General features: G+C 46.3%; 1 protein-coding gene across 1 annotated transcript; it reads right to left on the reverse strand.

Moving 5' to 3' along the window:
- Positions 1 to 9,802: 9,802 nt before the first annotated feature.
- Positions 9,803 to 17,813, reverse strand: TMEM127 (transmembrane protein 127). The gene is made up of 4 exons (XM_083184594.1): positions 17,650 to 17,813; positions 14,294 to 14,563; positions 12,736 to 12,900; positions 9,803 to 11,895 (listed from the first exon to the last, which is right to left on the reverse strand). Exons 2-4 carry the CDS (start codon positions 14,535 to 14,537, stop codon positions 11,591 to 11,593), a joined length of 714 nt encoding a protein of 237 aa, XP_083040720.1. The 5' UTR covers positions 14,538 to 14,563; positions 17,650 to 17,813; the 3' UTR covers positions 9,803 to 11,590.
- Between the last annotated feature and the right edge of the window lie 11 nt (positions 17,814 to 17,824).

Below are 17,824 nucleotides of genomic sequence, written 5' to 3' on the forward strand. Positions count from 1 at the left end.
GGAGCTCAACCCTGGTCAAGGACATAAAGCCGGTCACGTGACGCGACCACAGACGGCACGTGACTACCGGGTCCCCGACTCCCCGGTTTATACCTCCTGCTGTTGGCTATTGCTAACTTTGCCATCATTGTTCTGGGATTATCCTTTCTTGACTAAATGCCCAGTACAGGATTTCCTAATAATATATAATATATGGGTTTAGAATATGGCCACTGGGATACTCAGGGATTACACAGGTTTTGTGGCTGATTAAAATAATAAATAAATAAAAGGAGAACTGTTGTCCTGCAAGCCAGCATGTCATATATATATATATATATATATATATATATATATATATATATATATATATATACAGTGGTCGAAGTGGAAATTTTGAAGTGGGGGTATGGAAATTTTGAAGTGGGGGTATGGAAAAGTAAAGAGTGAATATAGTGCGCACCTTCGGACACCCCCCTGTCCATCAACGTCCCCTGCCAGACTGCCCCGTTGTACAGGGGTATTTCAAAAGCACAATATGTGCTGCTGAGTGATCAGAGAGCATCCTGAGGGGGAAAAAAAAACTTTTTTTTTTTATCTTCAGATTAAAGTGGGGGTATGCCATACCCCCGTATACCGCCCCACTTCGACCACTGTATATATATATATATATATAGTGTAAAAAAAAAAGTACGATTCACAATAGCTGCTAGAAACAGCATTATATATACCCCCTTTTCCACCTAAATCAGCATTAGTTTCCACCTAAATCAGCATTAGTTAGCTGCGCTCACCACACTTTCTATTCTCAACTCCACGCCGACGTGGATAGTGGGGGTATGAAAAGGTCGTAGGACGCGTACCGCAGCCCCTCGCTGCGTGCCACAGATTGCAACACCACAACCTGCAGAAACACTATATTGGGCCGAAGCCTGACATTAGCAGCATGACTGGTAATGCCAACTGGATTGATGCAGAAATTAGAGAGCTGTTCCTCAACCGTGGGGAGGAAGAAGTACATCGGCAGGTGACGGGAACAGTTAAAAATGGTATATCTCAATGGTTCCCAGAGAATACACTGCTCACAGCAACAGATGGTGAATAACTTAAAAGGATTGTGTAAACAGTTTTCGAAGTTTCAAGACCATAACAGAAAATAAAGTGGTGCTATTATGAGCTATTGCAAAGGCAGTGGTTAAAGTGAGCCGGAACGGGGCGGAACTGTGTTCTATCAGTTCCATATTGGAACAGTTTGTCCTCCGTCTGTTCACCTTGCACTGCTGTGTCTGCCTGCAGCCTGCTTTGCTATAAAGGAGACAGCCGGGCAGAGCGGTGGGAACCCGGCTGTCTTAGAGCAGGTCCATCCATCCGCAACTCCGAGGCATGGCTAAAATTACGTGCCCGGCTCGCAACTGGCGAGCCAATCGGAGCTGCCGTTGCCTGATTGGCTGCCGGTCTGCGAGTCGGACCTGGCGCATCCTTTTAAATAGCCGTGCCACGGAGTAGCGGATGTCCCTGCTCTAAGAGAGAGACGGGTTTCCACTGCTCTGCCCGGCTGTCTCCTTTACCGCCCAGTAAGTGCAGTGCACACAATTCTCCCTTGGCACTGTGCATTTAACCTCTGGCATGGAGCATGTCACCCCTGGTACTGTGAATGAAACTCCTGGCATCGAGCAAGAAACCCCTGGCATCAAGCAAGAAAAACCCTAGCAATGAGCATGTAGGTAAGCAGCACTAATGTGGCATAATATGTAAGGGGCATTACCTTGTGTGGCATATTGTGTAATATAATGTGTAATGGGCATTACGGTGTGTGGCATAATGTGTAATGGGCATTACAGTGTGCATAATCCCCTGTCCCACAAAGCCATGCCCTAAATTTGTATCCCCTTTTTCAGGTGTTGGCTTGTTTTCCACTGCGTGGCATAATTTGCATTAAGGGCAGCATTATGTGGCCCGCATTATTCTTTTCATGGGTATGTGAGATAGGCCATACATTTAGAGCTTGCGGGGGGGGACCCGAACATCCTAGCAACCACCCTGGCTGTGACATATGGGGGGCAGGCAGGGGGGGGGGGGAGTCAGTTCCACCACCTCACCAGGACCACTTTAAGCACTGTGCAAATGGTAGATAACAAGTTATTGTTTAGGGCGCCTATGGAATGGGTTGCCTTGGCAAGCTGCAGCACTAGGAAAAGGGGGTGTCAAATCCCTACAATAGCAAAAACAAATAGGTGTATTGATGTGCTAAATCAATCATCATACATATGGATGAGATTTTACAAATTTAATAAACATGATTACTACAATAAATATCACACATAAAAGATACAAGTAATAATATGGTGCATTAAATTGTTGCAATATATTCACCCGCAGATCTTTTGGTAAATATTATACTGCGGAGTCCAGATATTAAGTCACTTCAGGGTGTAGGAGTGGAGTTTATAAGTCCAGGTTCCTCATCAAATGCTGGCGAGGTGGCGTATCTCTTCAGAGATGAGAGTGGCTGCATGGTGTCCGCAAGCTTCAGTAACTCTCTCTCTCTTCCTTGATGCCAGTGTTTAAAATTGAGGTGGCTCCTGAACAATTTCTCCACAGCAGTACCCCAGTTATGTAAAGTCACGGACATCTGGTAGTATCAATATGCGGGTGATATGGCGCCTTTCCACCAATGCGTTTTGCTGTAATGGTACAGCTTTTTCAAGGTGTCTGGTAAGGTCCAAGGTTGGGGTTTAAATACCTGTACTAATTACAGATAGTATGCACCTGATCGCAATGAGCTCATCCTCAATTAAGTTACATACACTCCGAATTCCTAATATTGATACTTCACAAAAAAGTAGGAGGCAGACCCACTTAAATACATCCTTATTTGATAAAAAAAAAATGGAGTATAAAAGAGCAAAATAAAACATACTTTTTTGTGTTCATATCTGTATGCTGGATACCAGTGACGTGCGGTGGTGGCTATGAATGGAGAGGCACTGTCACAGCCATCATGGCACCCCCCCCCCCCCTTCCCATCTCTCGTGCCTGGCTGCAGCCAACACCCGCTGCCCCCCTCCAGCAGCAGCCGGCCAGCAACCTTTCCCCTCCGCCATCTCCGTCCCCGTCCGCCAACCCCCCATCCCGCACCTGGCTGCCACCGACACCAGCGCCGCAGCAGCCGTCCCATTGCCGCCACCTCTGTCCCCCATCATAAAATTGTACTTACCAGGCAGGGGAGAGGGACACAGCATGCGGCAGGGAACCGGAACTCGGGAGCCAGGGCACAGGGGAGCAAAAGTGACACTGTCATGCTTAAATGACAGGGGCTGCTGTGATAGGACAGCAGCCCCTGTCATTTAGGCACTTCTAGAAGTGCCGCTTTGGGCGTTATTTTTAATGGGCTTTTTTTTAGCCAACTGCTTAGCCCCACCCCCCGCTTCTTCCCCTTGCCGTTCTTTGTGGGAGGCACGCTTATCGGTGCCTCCCAAACTAGGTTAAATAATTCAATCTAGTCAAATAATATAAAGAAAATACTTATCACACAGAATGTGTGTCATAGGTATTTCTTTGTATTATTTTGAAACAAAATGACAGGGGAAGCACTGCCTCCCCTGACTGCACGTCCCTGGGATACTTCCGGTCTTTGGACCACACAGATGCAGTGTCATGTGACAGTAGTACTATATGTCACTTCCAGTGTCCGGACCTAATTCTCAGTTCTGAATATTCGGAATCTCGTCCTTCCTGCTTTTGGAACGCATGCATGCAATCCACTGTCACTAGTGCTCTGTTGTCATGGAAACTATCTTAAGAGAAGGAATTCAATGTGACCCTGTCCCGTTCTTGGTCTGCTCGACCAAGAATTTGCAGATGGGATTCAATGTCTCGCCTGCCGTTGGACGAGAAGGGGGCGTGGCCGTGAGCTGTGGCCAGGAATCGTCAAGGAAGACAGCATTGAATAAGGCCCTACAACCATCTCCCCCGTCGGGAGATGGTCGCCGGTGATTGAATATCCCCCTAAATCTCCGTGGAGTGCCCATATACTCGTGTTTTTTAGCTATATCCTCAAATAATATTAACATAACACAATTAAAATGGGACACATACCTAAATTAGTTTCTAATTTTTCAATTTCACAATATTAAGACTTAGTAAAAAATGTATATTTGAATCATATAATACATTATGTCAACAATAGCTATAGATTTTTTTTAAAACATACAGAATTTTCATATGGTGATAATCCTCTCTGTTTCCTCCTGAGACTGTATCTTAATTTGAATTTTCAGGTGAATAATACTCCAATCAGAGACAATTAATCAAAAAGATTTTACGGTCAGAAATACTAAATCCCATTTTGCACAGTTCTTTTTTTTTCAGAGTTTTAATGAATATGGACAATCTGGGCTAAAAAAAATACTTGCTACCACCTCAAACTCAAATTCATCGGGGGCCGCATCAGCAGTTTGGTCACCCTCAAAGGGCCGGTTGTATCTGTAGGTCCCCCTGTATAATTATAATGCCATGACACCACAGGCTGCTCCCCCTGTATAATATAAAATGAATGCCATGACACCACAGGCTGCTCCCCCTGTATAATAATAATGCAGGAGCAGCCTGTGGTGTCATGGCATTATTATTATTATACACGGGGACACCTCAGGAAACAGCAGATATATATATATTTTTTTTTGTGAGTGTGATCCTCATCCTCACTTACTGTTTCTCTGTCTGCCCTGCAGCTTCCAGCTTTTCTTCACTGCTTGCTGCGGCCACACTGTCCCCGACTCCCGGTCCAGCTTCCCTGCCTGCTCCTACTTCTCTACAGACGCATGGGCGGGCGGCGTCATCGTCATGACGTCCCCACCCAGCGTCTGTCACTGCCGGGCATCAGAGGGAACAGGCGGCAGGGCCCTCCTCCACGTAGCCGTGTAGGCCGGCGCCATGTTTCTGTAGCCGCATACATATGTGTGACAGTGGAGGAACAGGTAAGGCAGCCGCGGTGGGGTGGGTGAGAGGAGGTGGCATAGGCAGGATCTGGGTCAGACTCCCTGCGTGCTATCTCCTCGCGCGGGCCACATGACGAGGTCTGGCGGGCCGGATTTGGCCCGCGGGCCTTGTGTTTGACACCCGTGACCTAGAGTGACCGACCGTCCCGGGACTGTCCTGATTTAGACCTCCTAAATCCCGCGTCCCGGCCAAACCCATCCCGGGACGCAGAAAGTCCAGTTTTAAGCCCCGTTTTAACTAAATTGTTGGTGTTGTTGCCTGGTGACTTGACGGGCAGCTCACTGCTCTATCCGGCCGCACAACATTAGACTTGGAGTCTGGGTGTCACGTTCTTAGGAGCACCGGCTAGGTGCTTTAACGTATGGGGGTTGCATCCACGACAGAAGGGAGTGAAACAAATAGGATAAAATGAGTTTAGTTTAATAAAGATATTGCAAGACAATGATACTGATGGCACAAATGATGTATGGCAGATTATGCAAATGTAAAGTCAATACTCCAATATGTTATTGTAGAATATGAGGAGGCTTGGTACTTGAAAGAATATTGTAATGTTGCTTGAAGAGTTGAAGGATAAACGAAGAAGAAAGGATTTGCTTGGATAACTGAAGATTGGGTTGAAGGCTGGATGATTGGATTGAAGATTGGATGATGAAAGAATAATAAAGAATATAAATGAAGACTTGTCCTTGCTGAATTGGATCGTGGCTGCAAACAGAGGTGACCGTGGGAAATAACCGTCGGGAATATGGAGCAAGGTAATACCCCTTTGGAGGGCTAACCTTGCTGGATCCGCTTTGGTGGCAATGGAGTCCGTGGCACTTGATGCAGTTGACGACCAGCAGGAAGACTTCCTTGAAGACGCTCAGGAGTGTAGTGGAAACTATAGAGCCAGACCGGAGCAATGATGTATAGGGTTAGACATCATTGTACTGACTGCCGGTCTAACCCGGCCAGTCAGTACTTAACAGGTGAACTGTGCAGCGATAGGTCAGGCAATTGACAGGGGAGGTGGAGCCACACAGGAGAGGCTGAGGGAACCAACAAGATGGCGCCCGCCAGAGAGGGCGACAGATTTCAGCCGGCCAGGATTGTACGCAGCTGCACAAACGCCACCATTCAGTCACAGGGCTAACCAGGCACAAACACACATGGCGGCACGCCACTCATACCCTGCATGGAACCAGAGCACACATCACTGGTGTCACCACGCGGTGACAGCGCGGACACATGTACCCCACCGGAACCAGGGACATCAGCAGAGGTGAGAGCCATGGTATTATAAGTGCAGTTAAAGAGCCTAGGGCTGGGCACAGCACAGGGGATTTGAGTAAACGCCATGGTGGATGTGACAGTAGGAGGGGAAGCTCTTACGCGGTTAATCATCATTGATTAGTTCGACCGCCGCGTGACCGCGTCCCCTTCCACTCTCCCAGTAATGGATGAGCAGCCAGCTAGGGCGGGTGCGGTCAGGCAGCATTACTGGGAGTGCGGCGCCGCGTTAATGACCTGCTGCTGCCTGTGCTGGTGAGCCCCTGGCGTGACTGAAGGAGGAAAGTGAAGGCGGTGACCCGACGACTGCTGGAGGCTGCGAGTCGACTCTGCGACTGTCAGTCTGCTCTGCGACGGTGTGCTGCTGAGTGTGCCCCCTGCCTGTATATGCGGCCGGGTGAGTCACTCTGTGAGAGTCGAGATAAATCATAAAAAGTTCTATATTCTTTCTCATCTATCCCATTCCTGGTCGGGCCTGCTACCCCCTATTATACGGGAAGCGGTCATCTATTAGAATGAACTTAGGTCTACAGTCATTCGGTCGACCCCACTAGGTCGACTGGCAGGAAGGTCGACCTGACTTAAGGTCGACATGACTTAAGGTCGAATTTGCATAAAGGTCTACATGAGGAAGGTCGACTGGTCATAAGGTCGACATGGGTTTTTCGCAGTTTTTTGAGCCGACATGTGCCGACAGGCGGTATTTCATGCCCTACCATCCACTAGGGCTGGGGTAGCCAACCCTAGTCCTCGAGAGCTACCAACAGTGCATGTTTTGCAGGTCTCCTCACAGAATCACAAGTGAGCTAATTAGCTCCACCTGTGGATCTTTTAAAATGTGTCCGTGAGTAATGAGTGCAGCTGTGCAGCAGCTAGGTTGTCTGGAAAATGTGAACTGTTGGTAGCTCTCGAGGGCTAGGGTTGGCTACCACTGCACTAGGGCGTGGAGGAGGTTATTAAAGCTGTGGCGAGCGAAGCGAGCCACCGTGCCCGAAGCATGGCGAGCGAAGTGAGCCATGCGAGGGTCCGATTCTCATTGCCAACTGTGTTAATGTCGACTGTGTCGACATTCGGGTAAAAAAACAGTGAAAAACCCATGTCGACCTTCCTCATGTCGACCTTTATGCAAATTCAACCTTAAGTCATGTCGACCTTGGCCCATGTCGACCTTAAGTCTAAGGCTAATACTGGGCTATGCTGAAAGTTTTTGCACTGGTTTGGTCTGGCCTCTGGACTGTCTCTGTCTGGATCGGATCAGGATGCCTTAGTCAGTATATAATGGGATTTCCATTCCCAATCCCAGCCAGGCCTAGCCAGTGGCAGTAGTGACTAAAAATTCGGAGGGCTGCTGCTCGGGGGGGGGGGGGGGGGGGGGTCGAGCCCGCGACCACCTGTACCGGGTTGGCCCTTTGGAAAGTTGGTCACCCTAGTACCACCACATGCATAATTACAATGTCTCCATGAGTATTCTATTATTTTTTTTCATTTATATATGTATAGAGAAGGAGGAGACACATATATTTCAAAACTCACAGAAGCGATATTGATGGCTTTTCCAGGAAAACCCCTCTAGAGAGGAGGTTTTTAACTCTGTGCAGAGAGACTAGACAGCGTCTGTCAGCCCCTGCTGCGCCGTCAGTGTGAGAAACTTCCCCTGGAAGCCTCACACTGTGCCTGCACGCACTAAAGTAAAATATTAATAAAAAAAACAAACACACTAGGTCGATTTGCTGGCAGTAATTATAACGTCCACTATTGGTCGACAGTGAATAGGTCGACAAATTAAAACGGTCAACGGACTTTAGGTCAAAACAAGAAAATCCTCTCTATGGGCCTTATTCTAGTTCACTCTTTCTGACAAAATCCTTCTGAAATGGACAAAACCATGTGCACTGCAGGTGGGGCAGATGTTACTTGTGCAGAGAGAATTCGATTTGGGTGGGGTTTTACTTCAAAGTGAGATCTATATTGCAGTGTAAAAGTAAAGCAGTCAGTATTTACCCTGCACAGAAACTACAAATATCACCCAAAACTAATTCGCTCTGCACATTTTACATCTGCCCCACCTGCAGTGCACATGGTGTTGTCCATTTAAGAAGGAATTTGTCAGAAAGAGTGAACTAGAATAAGGCCCTATGTGAGGAGACACAGATTTCGATATGTTGTTGTACATTTAACCACATGTAAGCCAAATTAGTGGAAAGGTGTACCCTGGCGGGCTCGCTTAGGTCGACATACTTCAGGCAGACATACTTCAGGCAAGGTGCCTCGCTCAACCCAATTTACTATTACCAATCGTATACATTTGGATGGTAAACAATAAGAAAAGTTAAAAACAAACACACTTGCATCAACCATTTAAACTTAAGCACTGTCTACCTTTAACATGTTGACCTATTGACCACAGGGACCTTTTGGAGATGTCGACTTATTGATTGTCCAACTACCATTCTGAATCCGGATTTCCATACAGCATTACGGGATTTTCTGCAAACCACGATCCAGTTGTTGTTTTTTTTCAAATAATCATAATCTAAATTTAAATTGAAACCTCATTCTACATTAAAGACATTTTCAAGCATTTGTATCGTGTACTTTAAGAGTTCCGCCCACACGATTATAGTGGCACTGCAGAGCTAAGGAAAATGCATGTCTCACGCAGATGTAAACAAGATTACCATTCCAAAAACCTGTTAAAAGTGTAACCGTCACCCACTCAAACAGCGGGGGCAGCCATTTTGTAGCTGGAACCAATATGAATAACAGGGCACTTTAAAAGTTAACTAGGAATTATGACATCAATAGTTTAATATCAATTAGACTCATTAATATTAGCTAGGCCAGTGGTTCCAAAGGGAAAGATTTATTAAGCCCAGTGAAGTGATAAAGCGGCTGGCATTTTAATACCGGCCAATCAGCTCCTACATTTTTCAAACCCAGCCTGTAACTTGACAGTTAGAAGCCGATTGCCCGGTGATAAAGAACCAGTCACTAGGCTTAATAAATTTGCCCCTCTGTTCTCAGTACGGCCCTTATTCAGATCTGATTGCAGTACAAATTTGTTCTCAAAATGGGCAAAACCATGTGCACTGCAGGTGGGGCAGATGTAACGTGCAGAGAGAGTTCAATTTGTGCGAGGTAAATACTGGCTGCATTATTTTTACACTGCAATTTAGATTTCGGTTTCAACACACCCCACCCAAATTGAACTCTCTCTGCACATGTTACATCTGCCCCACCTGCAGTGCACATGGTTTTGCCCATTTCGAGAACAAATTTGTACTGCGATCAGATCTGAATAAAGGCCTACGTGTGTTAAGGATATCCATACTTAAGCCAAGGTGAATTAATTAGCACCTTAGTCTATAATACCATCTGTGCATAAGCATGGATTTCCTTAAAACCCTGTACAGTTAAGATGCCTGGAGGACCAGGTTTAGGAAACACTGGGTTAGGCTATAGAATTGCTGTGCATGCGCACAAAATTTGGAGTTTAGCATTCAATTACGCCAACATACACTGTATATAATTACAGAAACATAAAACAAAGAACATTTTTGTATGTTTTATTGTGAAACAGTTACATTTAATATAAAAGGTGATGCTGTAACGGAATAAATTAAGAGGAATATAAATTTATACAGAAGACCACAGGTTTTCAATATGTCTACTCCCACCTTGTTCATCAGAAATGAACCGGAGGTTATTTATATTCATGCGCAGAAACCTAAAATGATTACCATGTTTATTTTTTTGCATTTAATCAGGGACTGCAACCAAATCAAACAAGTTACATTAAGGCTTTTCCGTACCAATGTCTGTCGGGACAATGGCACAAACCAACAGAAAATATTAATAGTAACAGTAATCAAAAACTAAAGACAAATATCGTTTTAGCAAAGCCTATTCTAGAATAGTCACACCCTACCAAAAGTTTCTATGATACAATGGGGGGGCATATCTGAAAAATATTCTTCAGCATATTGCGTAGATCATATTCTGTTATCCGTTTTATTTTTAAATAAAGTTTAAAAATCAAAACGTTATTTTGGCTGCTACGGGCAACAACTCAGATTCTACAGTTACCAGGGGAACAGTTTCTTCATCCCTATTATCAATTATTTATTAAGTAAAAGCTCTTAAAATATAATTTATTTAAAATGTACCCTTGTCAAAATATTTGTTTCAAATATTCTGCTGTAAGGAGGCAATGGATAATCTTCCATTTTGTACGTTATAAATATGTAAATTAAATATAGTTTCTGGGACGGGGATTCGGGGTTGTTAAATAATGCTCTGGTCCTTTTTTTCCTTTTCTTTTGCCAAGAGCCTGTCTGGTAACTGTTTACTGCGCCTCTGGAGGCCAGAAAAAACTGGAATCAATTAAAAACTAAAATACTAAAAAAGACTATATACACCACAGGTATATAAATATCACCCACAAATTAAAGTGTGTGAGCCACCCTCTCAAACCGGAGGCAGACGTCTCGCAAATGGAACCAAAAGCTGTAGGAATGCAGCCTATGAATTCAATAGAAACTAGTAACATTACTGAGGTGTGAGGCACTTTATGCCTCATTTATTGGTGGTGTCACTAGATGGAAATGGCCGTCTCTACTTTGTATAGGTGACAGGTACACCGTAAGTTTGGGTGCTAAAGCAAAAAAAAAAAAAAAACACAAATAAATCAAAAAGCCCACAAATAAAAAAAGTAGATTTTGCCAATCACACTAAAATATTGCAAACAACTGGTTCAGACAAACAGGTCTGGTCTCTGGTAACCCTTTTACTAAGAGTTCCAAACATCATTCAACCGCCTATCATTCCCCACTAAATCTCACCTAGACCTTTCTACATTTGCCTACAGTATCTTCTGTAACATCTGACACTCTTCCGAACCCTAGGCCTCAGTTAGGCCTAATCTTTCACTACGTCTCATGAAATGATTGGAAATGCAATGCCTCAATTCCAAGTACAATCACAGAATGACCCTCCTTCTTCAGAAACCAAACCCTGACAGCTGATATTAGCCTAGCCGAAGAGGGCCGGCCAATTACATTTTTTGTTTTGGATTAAACTGCAGATCAAGAGTGAAAGCGATATTAGATAGGAGAAGCATCTGGAAGTTGTGAACATTCACAAAAATATAACATTATATACCAAACAAAGAGCGAGGGAAGCAAACGCGTGACATCTGCCTGGACAAAACGGCTGCCAGTTTCCATATCTAGCCCAGATTGGCCAGTATGTCCTCCCCTGGATGCAGGTAGCAGGTGCTCTACGGCGACGTAGGGAGATAGTCTCGTGGGTGATGTGGGCTCCCTCCCCAAGAGCCTTGTTACGGAGTGTAAGCAGGAGGCGGCTGAAAGGGGTTCATGACGTCATACTCGGCAGGGTAAGAGTCCGCTTCCATCTCTGAAAGCAGTTCCAGAGCCTGCTCCTCCTCTTCTGTGGGATAATGGCGCAGGAGGTTGGCTGCGGTGGCCAATATGGATGCTCCACCTGCTCCAGCCACTAAGTAGAAACTGACAGCAAAGGTGACGTAGACTTGGGAGCCATGGTACTGTTTGTGCTGCTGCTGGAGGGCAAGTATGAGCTCCGAGGCCCAGTAGCAGAATCCAATAACTGTAGCACATTGCAAAACTGTAAAGCCAGAGAAAGAGGGGGATTAAAACAAGCACACATTACAATAAACTGGCATGCAGGAAAAGTGTGCAATACCACACAGCAGCACTTCTGATGTTTGCATTCATTGTCTAGGATCCACTACAAAAATTATATAATCCCACTGGTTTCTGTTAGTCCAACCATTCTTTTTCGGGTTGACCCTTTTACACTGAAGAAATACCCATGTATATCATCAAATTACTGGGTTGACATTTTTAACCTGGTAATTCGCTGCTCAGTGTATAAGGGGGTCAGACTAAGGGGGTATTCAATATACCGCCGCTATTCTCGACTTTAGAAGCTGTTGGGCCCGTTCTGCCGATAAAGGCCATGGATTGTCGCGATCCCAGCCGCAGACAGACAATTCCCGGCCGTTTTCGCAGCCAAGCCCCATTTGCGCCAATCGGCAGGTGGGACAGTGATCCCGCCTGTCATTCAGCTGTCGCTCAAAATGCAAACAGGCCAGGATCACGGCTGTCGGGAGGGATTGACAGCCGTGATCCTGAATTGAATACCTCCCTAAACCTGCCAAAATTACCAGGCACTCAAAATGCTGGGTTGTAGGTTTAAAAGTGGTATTCATTTTCTATTCAATCCCCCAAAAATATTTAAAAGTGAAAGTGTTGCAATCTAGATTTTATTACAATTGTATACAGCATCTGCTTTAAAAACATTCTATAGTCATTACTGCGCAGTAGCGACTAGACAACCCTAAAATACTTGCATGCTTTATACCTCAGAAACCCCTAGAAACTTCTAGCCACGTCTCATGACAATAGGTTTTAAACTTTTATTGTTTTGATCCAGTAAACCTACCGGTCAGGATGTGTGCAAAGGCGTAGCGCCGCGTAATTTTCAGCGCTGGGTGTTTGGGCCCAAAGACATCAAGCAAGAAGGCCGTCATACTGCATGCGATGCCCAGAAAGCAGAAGCCAGCAATGACACGAAGGAGAAGTATTGTCTGACGGTTCATACAGAACTCTGCAAGCATTTGGGAAAGAAGAGATCTTAGTGTACATCGTAAGAGTGTAACATTACCATAGAGAGCTGGCCAATGAGGAGACTTTAGATCAGGGATGGGGAACCTTCGGCCCTCCAGCTGTTTTTGAACTACACATCCCACCATGCCCTGCAACAGTTTTAGTATGGCCAAATAGCAAAGCTGTAGCAGGGCATGCAGGGATGTGCAGTTCAACAACAGCTGGAGGGCCGAAGGTTCCCCATCCCTGCTTTAGATGAAACAGAATTAGACTTAACATAGTTAATTCAAAATTAATGTAACTAAGAATTTACATGAGGTACGAAGAACAAAATTTGGACATAAACAGCTACTTAATCTAAAGGGCAATATGGCTTATAACCGTACAAAAAAATATAAAAATAGCCATAAAGTCTGGGAATAGTGGGAGATTTATCAAAGATAAAATGGGCAGAACAAGTACCAATCAACAAGCTCACAAATGTCTATTATAAGCTCATTTGTTGGACTTTATATCTCCCCCAAAGCATCATAGTGTAGAAGGCAACATGGTAGATTGCATTCCAAGGCATGGAACATAAGCTATTAATATTTCACCTAGGTCTGGTGGTCAGTAAAAAAGCAGTAGAAGAACTGTTATTTTTATCATTTGAACGACAAAATAAAATGTACTCAATAAAAGACAATACGGGATAAACTTACTAAAGGTCATAAAAATTAAAAGAGGTGATGTTGACCATAGCAACTGCTCAGATTCATTTCTCTATTGCATCCTAGGAAATGATTGGTTGCTATGGGCAACATCACCTCTTCATTTTTAGAACCTTTAGTAAATTTACTCCTACAAGTCTACAGCAGTGCTGAACAATAGTGTAATCTGTGGTTACTACAAGGAAGCCACATAACCCTGTGAGTTTACAGTATCAGCAGATACCAAACCATTGTGCAATCTATGAATGACTTATGTGAGTGAGGAGGCACAGGCATCCAGCTGCTTACAAGGGAGTAAACAGGGCTGTGGGCCAGATGTATGTAACTAAAACTGCTGTAAAAACAGGGGTTTCAGGGTTTTTACAGCATTTTTTAATGTATCAATAGCCATCCAGCGAGTAGCTGAGGGTAACACCCCATTCACCCCACACATCATTTTCAAAATACAGAGCAAAACCCCATGTCGATCTTTTGACTGTCTAACAACTTGCTGGTGACCAAATGACTGCATCCCATTGAAACCTATGGACACCTCCCAATGTTGGGTAAAACTCCAAAATTTCAACAGGAGTCACCATAGAAGAATAAAACGAAGAACACTTTAGGCTTGAACACTGCATTTACATTCACCTCACAATTATACATAATTCCCACAGAACAGATGCATTACAGTACAATACTTACTGATCAGCAGCTCAGGATCCTCCGCACCCAGCACATCTGCCACCCCCAGCTCCTGCCGCTTGCACGTTCCTCCATGGATATGTAGCCACGCTGGCTCTGCCAGGGCAGTGCACAGGGCCGTTATGGATAAAGCACCGGGAAGAGCAGACGCCAGGCTTCTTTCTGGCTGCTTTGGAAGGGCATGGGCCCCATGCCCTCTTCTCCTAGGAATGGAAGAGCCACCGGACCCGCCGGGAGCAAACATCTCAGGCGCTGAGGAGAGGTTTCACTCTACAGATTGGAAATAATTATGCAGAGAGGGGTTTAGCATCCTGCGTTAGGCATAAATACACCACAGCTTACACAGACCTTAGAAATTTTATACAGTACTAGTTGGCGTGTGGCTCGTTTTCCACGTGCGGTCAACACACTTTATAAAATCAACTCCACGCCAACGTGGATAGTGGGGGTATGAACAGGTCGGGAGGACTCGTACAGTTGGGAACCCGGAAGTAGCGTGGTTAGAGCGGGCGGCCAACTGCCGTCGTGAAATGACACAAGTACCTTTTATACTAGTTGAAAGCCTGTCAAAATTACAACTCAGTCCCTAGCTGCTCCTACCTCTGCCTCTGGAAGAGCTGACACCCTGCACTTAGCAGAGGGTGTTCAGCAGCTGTCAAGTCTTCCAGATGTACACCTTCCCCACCGCCACGCTAACACTCAGTGACACCTAGGAAGGGAGATGCCCATGAAATGCAGGTGAAGAGCCAAGCCAGAAGTTCGGGGAAATGGAGGAGAGGGCTGGCAGGCCAGAGCCTGAGAGGAGCCTTCTGCTGAGAGGAATGGGTGACCAGGCACAGGCTGGCATGATCCAGAGTGGCTGATTAGTGGGACATTGGCAGCTGGCAATGTAGTTGGAACAGGGTGGGTAGGCTGGGTGGCAGATTATGGTGTATAGGATGCTGGCATGAGGGGAGACACTGCTGGAATGGGGAGGCTGGCAGATTAGGGGTATTGGCAGCTGGCAACAGGAGAAATGCAGTTGGAATAAGGTGGAGGCTAGCTGACATATAAGGGGCATAGGAGGATGGCATGAGGGGAGATGCTGCTGGAATAGGGGAGTGTATGAAGAGGCTGGCTGGCATATTAAAGGGAATAGGATGCTGGCCTGATGAGAGAACCTTCTAGAATAGGGAGGGGAGAGTGTGGGTGGCTGGATGGCATGAGGGGAGGCGCTGATTATGGTGGTGGCAAGGGGGGTTGTGAGGCAGCGATTGGAGTGGACAGCGCTGCCTCCTCCATAGTGTGAACGGGACCCGGGTCGCTCGTTCATACTGCACTGCAACATGCGTCAGAGCTGTTTCAAGCCTGGTCGTGACCAGGATTCAAATGCCTTGTTGCACAAGCCAGGGTGGCATCTCAAACCGGGTTGGTAATTTAAGGACCCAGCATTAACCCGAGTCAAGAGTGCGGTCTAGAAGGGGTATATGTTGGTGTACCCACTTTTGCAAGTAAATCTCCATTCCAAATTGCAGTTCATAGTTTACACATTTTTGCGACATTTGTTTTGATGCGAGTTAATGTTTACAAACTTGCATCTAATACCGCTTTCAGACCGCACTCCGAACACGGCATATTGCCGTGTTCGCGGGGCCTAAACACGGGTCACGGTGCGGTCTGAAAAGGGCACCACGGGTCGAGCAACACGGCTATTCAACCCTGGTAATGACCAGGGTTGAACACGGCTATGACCCGTGTCAACTGCGGTGTGAACGGGTGCCTGGGTCGAGCGACCCGTGTCCCGTTCACAGTATGGAGGAGGCAGCACTGTCAGCTCCAAGTACTGCCTCCTCCCGAGCCCCCGATGACGCGCCGCAGCCCAGCACCGCCCCATGTGACGTCACCGACTCGGCAATATGCCGTGTCGGTGTGCGGAACTTTCAGACCGCATTGCCGTGTTGCTCTGGGGATGGGACCCGTGTCCTAATCCCGTGTGTGACACGGCATTTGCGGTCTGAAAGTAGTATAATCAACCTCATATATTGTTATACTGCTTTCACATCGCAAACCCAGGTCACCCATTATACACACTGCAACCAGATTAACCCTTCTTATAAGCCAGGTTGAAATGACAAGTTGCTTGACCTGGGTAATATCCTTTGGTGCTTTCACACTGCATCTTGACCCAGGTTATTTGTTCAATGTGAAAGGAGCATTAGTCAGTCAGGGAGGTGGCAATTGGGGGAGGGGTAGAAGGCCAAAACTTTGCCTGGAGCTCTGAATCATTAATAAGGAGTACAACAACCAGGAACCCCTACATGTGAGCAATGTGTCTGCAACACTAAACAGGAATATTACATTGACAGAAGTAGACAGAGCAGCCTGTAAAAGGTGCCCATACACTACTGTGATGTATCGCAGCAGCTTATGGGCCACCCGACTCCCTTGAGCAGCCCGGGACCTCCCCAGATGGCAGGATTGCATGCGGTCCTCTTACATGTGATACATCACATGCGGTCCTTTCACATGGTACATGGCATGCAACTTCGCTGCCGGGAGGGTGGCTGAGTCGAAGGTCAGACGGGCAGCAGGTTCGGTCTCCAGCTTAGGTCTGATGCATACGGGACTGAGCATCAGACCCGAGGGGGACATCAAACACATCCAATTTGGGACGGTTTCTCAGCCCGATCGGTATATACCAGAACAACATTGGACCTAACGCACAATCTCAAGGGGTCCTGTGCCCATCGTGCGTATTTTCATTATGATGCCCGCTCCCACGGGTCATTAGGTTGGCCCTCATTGCGGTCATAAGCAGATCGGATGTGCTTTTAAAGCACATACGATTGCTCGTCCGACCACTCCACGACCAGGTTGTCCTGATGTATGGTCAGCTCAAGTCCTGTGGGCACAACAAAGGTTATACAGAGAGGCAGAGATGATCCTGGGAAGGCAGGTAACACAGAATAACAATAATATTACAACATTGTTGGAGAATAATTGTCATTGTGGAGCCGGTGTCACTTTCAAGACCTCAGCTCACTATTATTTTAATGACAAAAATGAAGATGGATGTAATAAGGGCAGACATAGCAGGGGAGGGGCAGCTGCTTTACAGGAGGGAAGGAGCTATTATAATAATAATAATAATAATAATAATAATATGTGCAGTAACAGGCCATGGTGGGGAGTAGTGCTGTAGGTAAGAGATAAAAGAGGCAGCTCATACTCCCCGAGCTATGCCCACCCCTCATCCTACCCCACCCAGCCCACTCCCCCAACCCATTACCCAGCATAGCGATGCCGTCCACTGTACCACCATGCCCCCCTCTGCATGTTACTACCCCTCCACAGCCCCCCAGCCCGATGCTACTGACCGCGACTCCCGGCCCGCAGCTTCCCGTGTCTGCGCTTCTCCTCCCCGCAGCCGCTCACTTCCGCCTTCGCATCGCCCCCTCTCGCCGAGCAGGGAACGGGCGGAATACAGGGAGTTAACACTGAATGCCGCTGCTACAGTGAGCTGGGTGTAACAGGAAGATACATTTGCACGAA

The sequence above is a fragment of the Crinia signifera genome, chromosome 4, assembly GCF_055691185.1.
Source record: "Crinia signifera chromosome 4, ASM5569118v1, whole genome shotgun sequence".
NCBI classification, from domain to species: Eukaryota; Metazoa; Chordata; class Amphibia; order Anura; family Myobatrachidae; genus Crinia; species Crinia signifera.

Bases quoted from the DNA above. Each gene is read 5' to 3' on its own strand.
- TMEM127 (XM_083184594.1), bottom strand. From the start codon at position 14,537: ATGTTTGCTCCCGGCGGGTCCGGTGGCTCTTCCATTCCTAGGAGAAGA. The intron at 12,901-14,293 runs GTAAGTATTGTA...AAATGCTTGCAG, and splicing joins GGATCCTGAGCTGCTGATCA to AGTTCTGTATGAACCGTCAG. The intron at 11,896-12,735 runs GTAGGTTTACTG...CTGGCTTTACAG, and splicing joins CTTTGCACACATCCTGACCG to TTTTGCAATGTGCTACAGTT.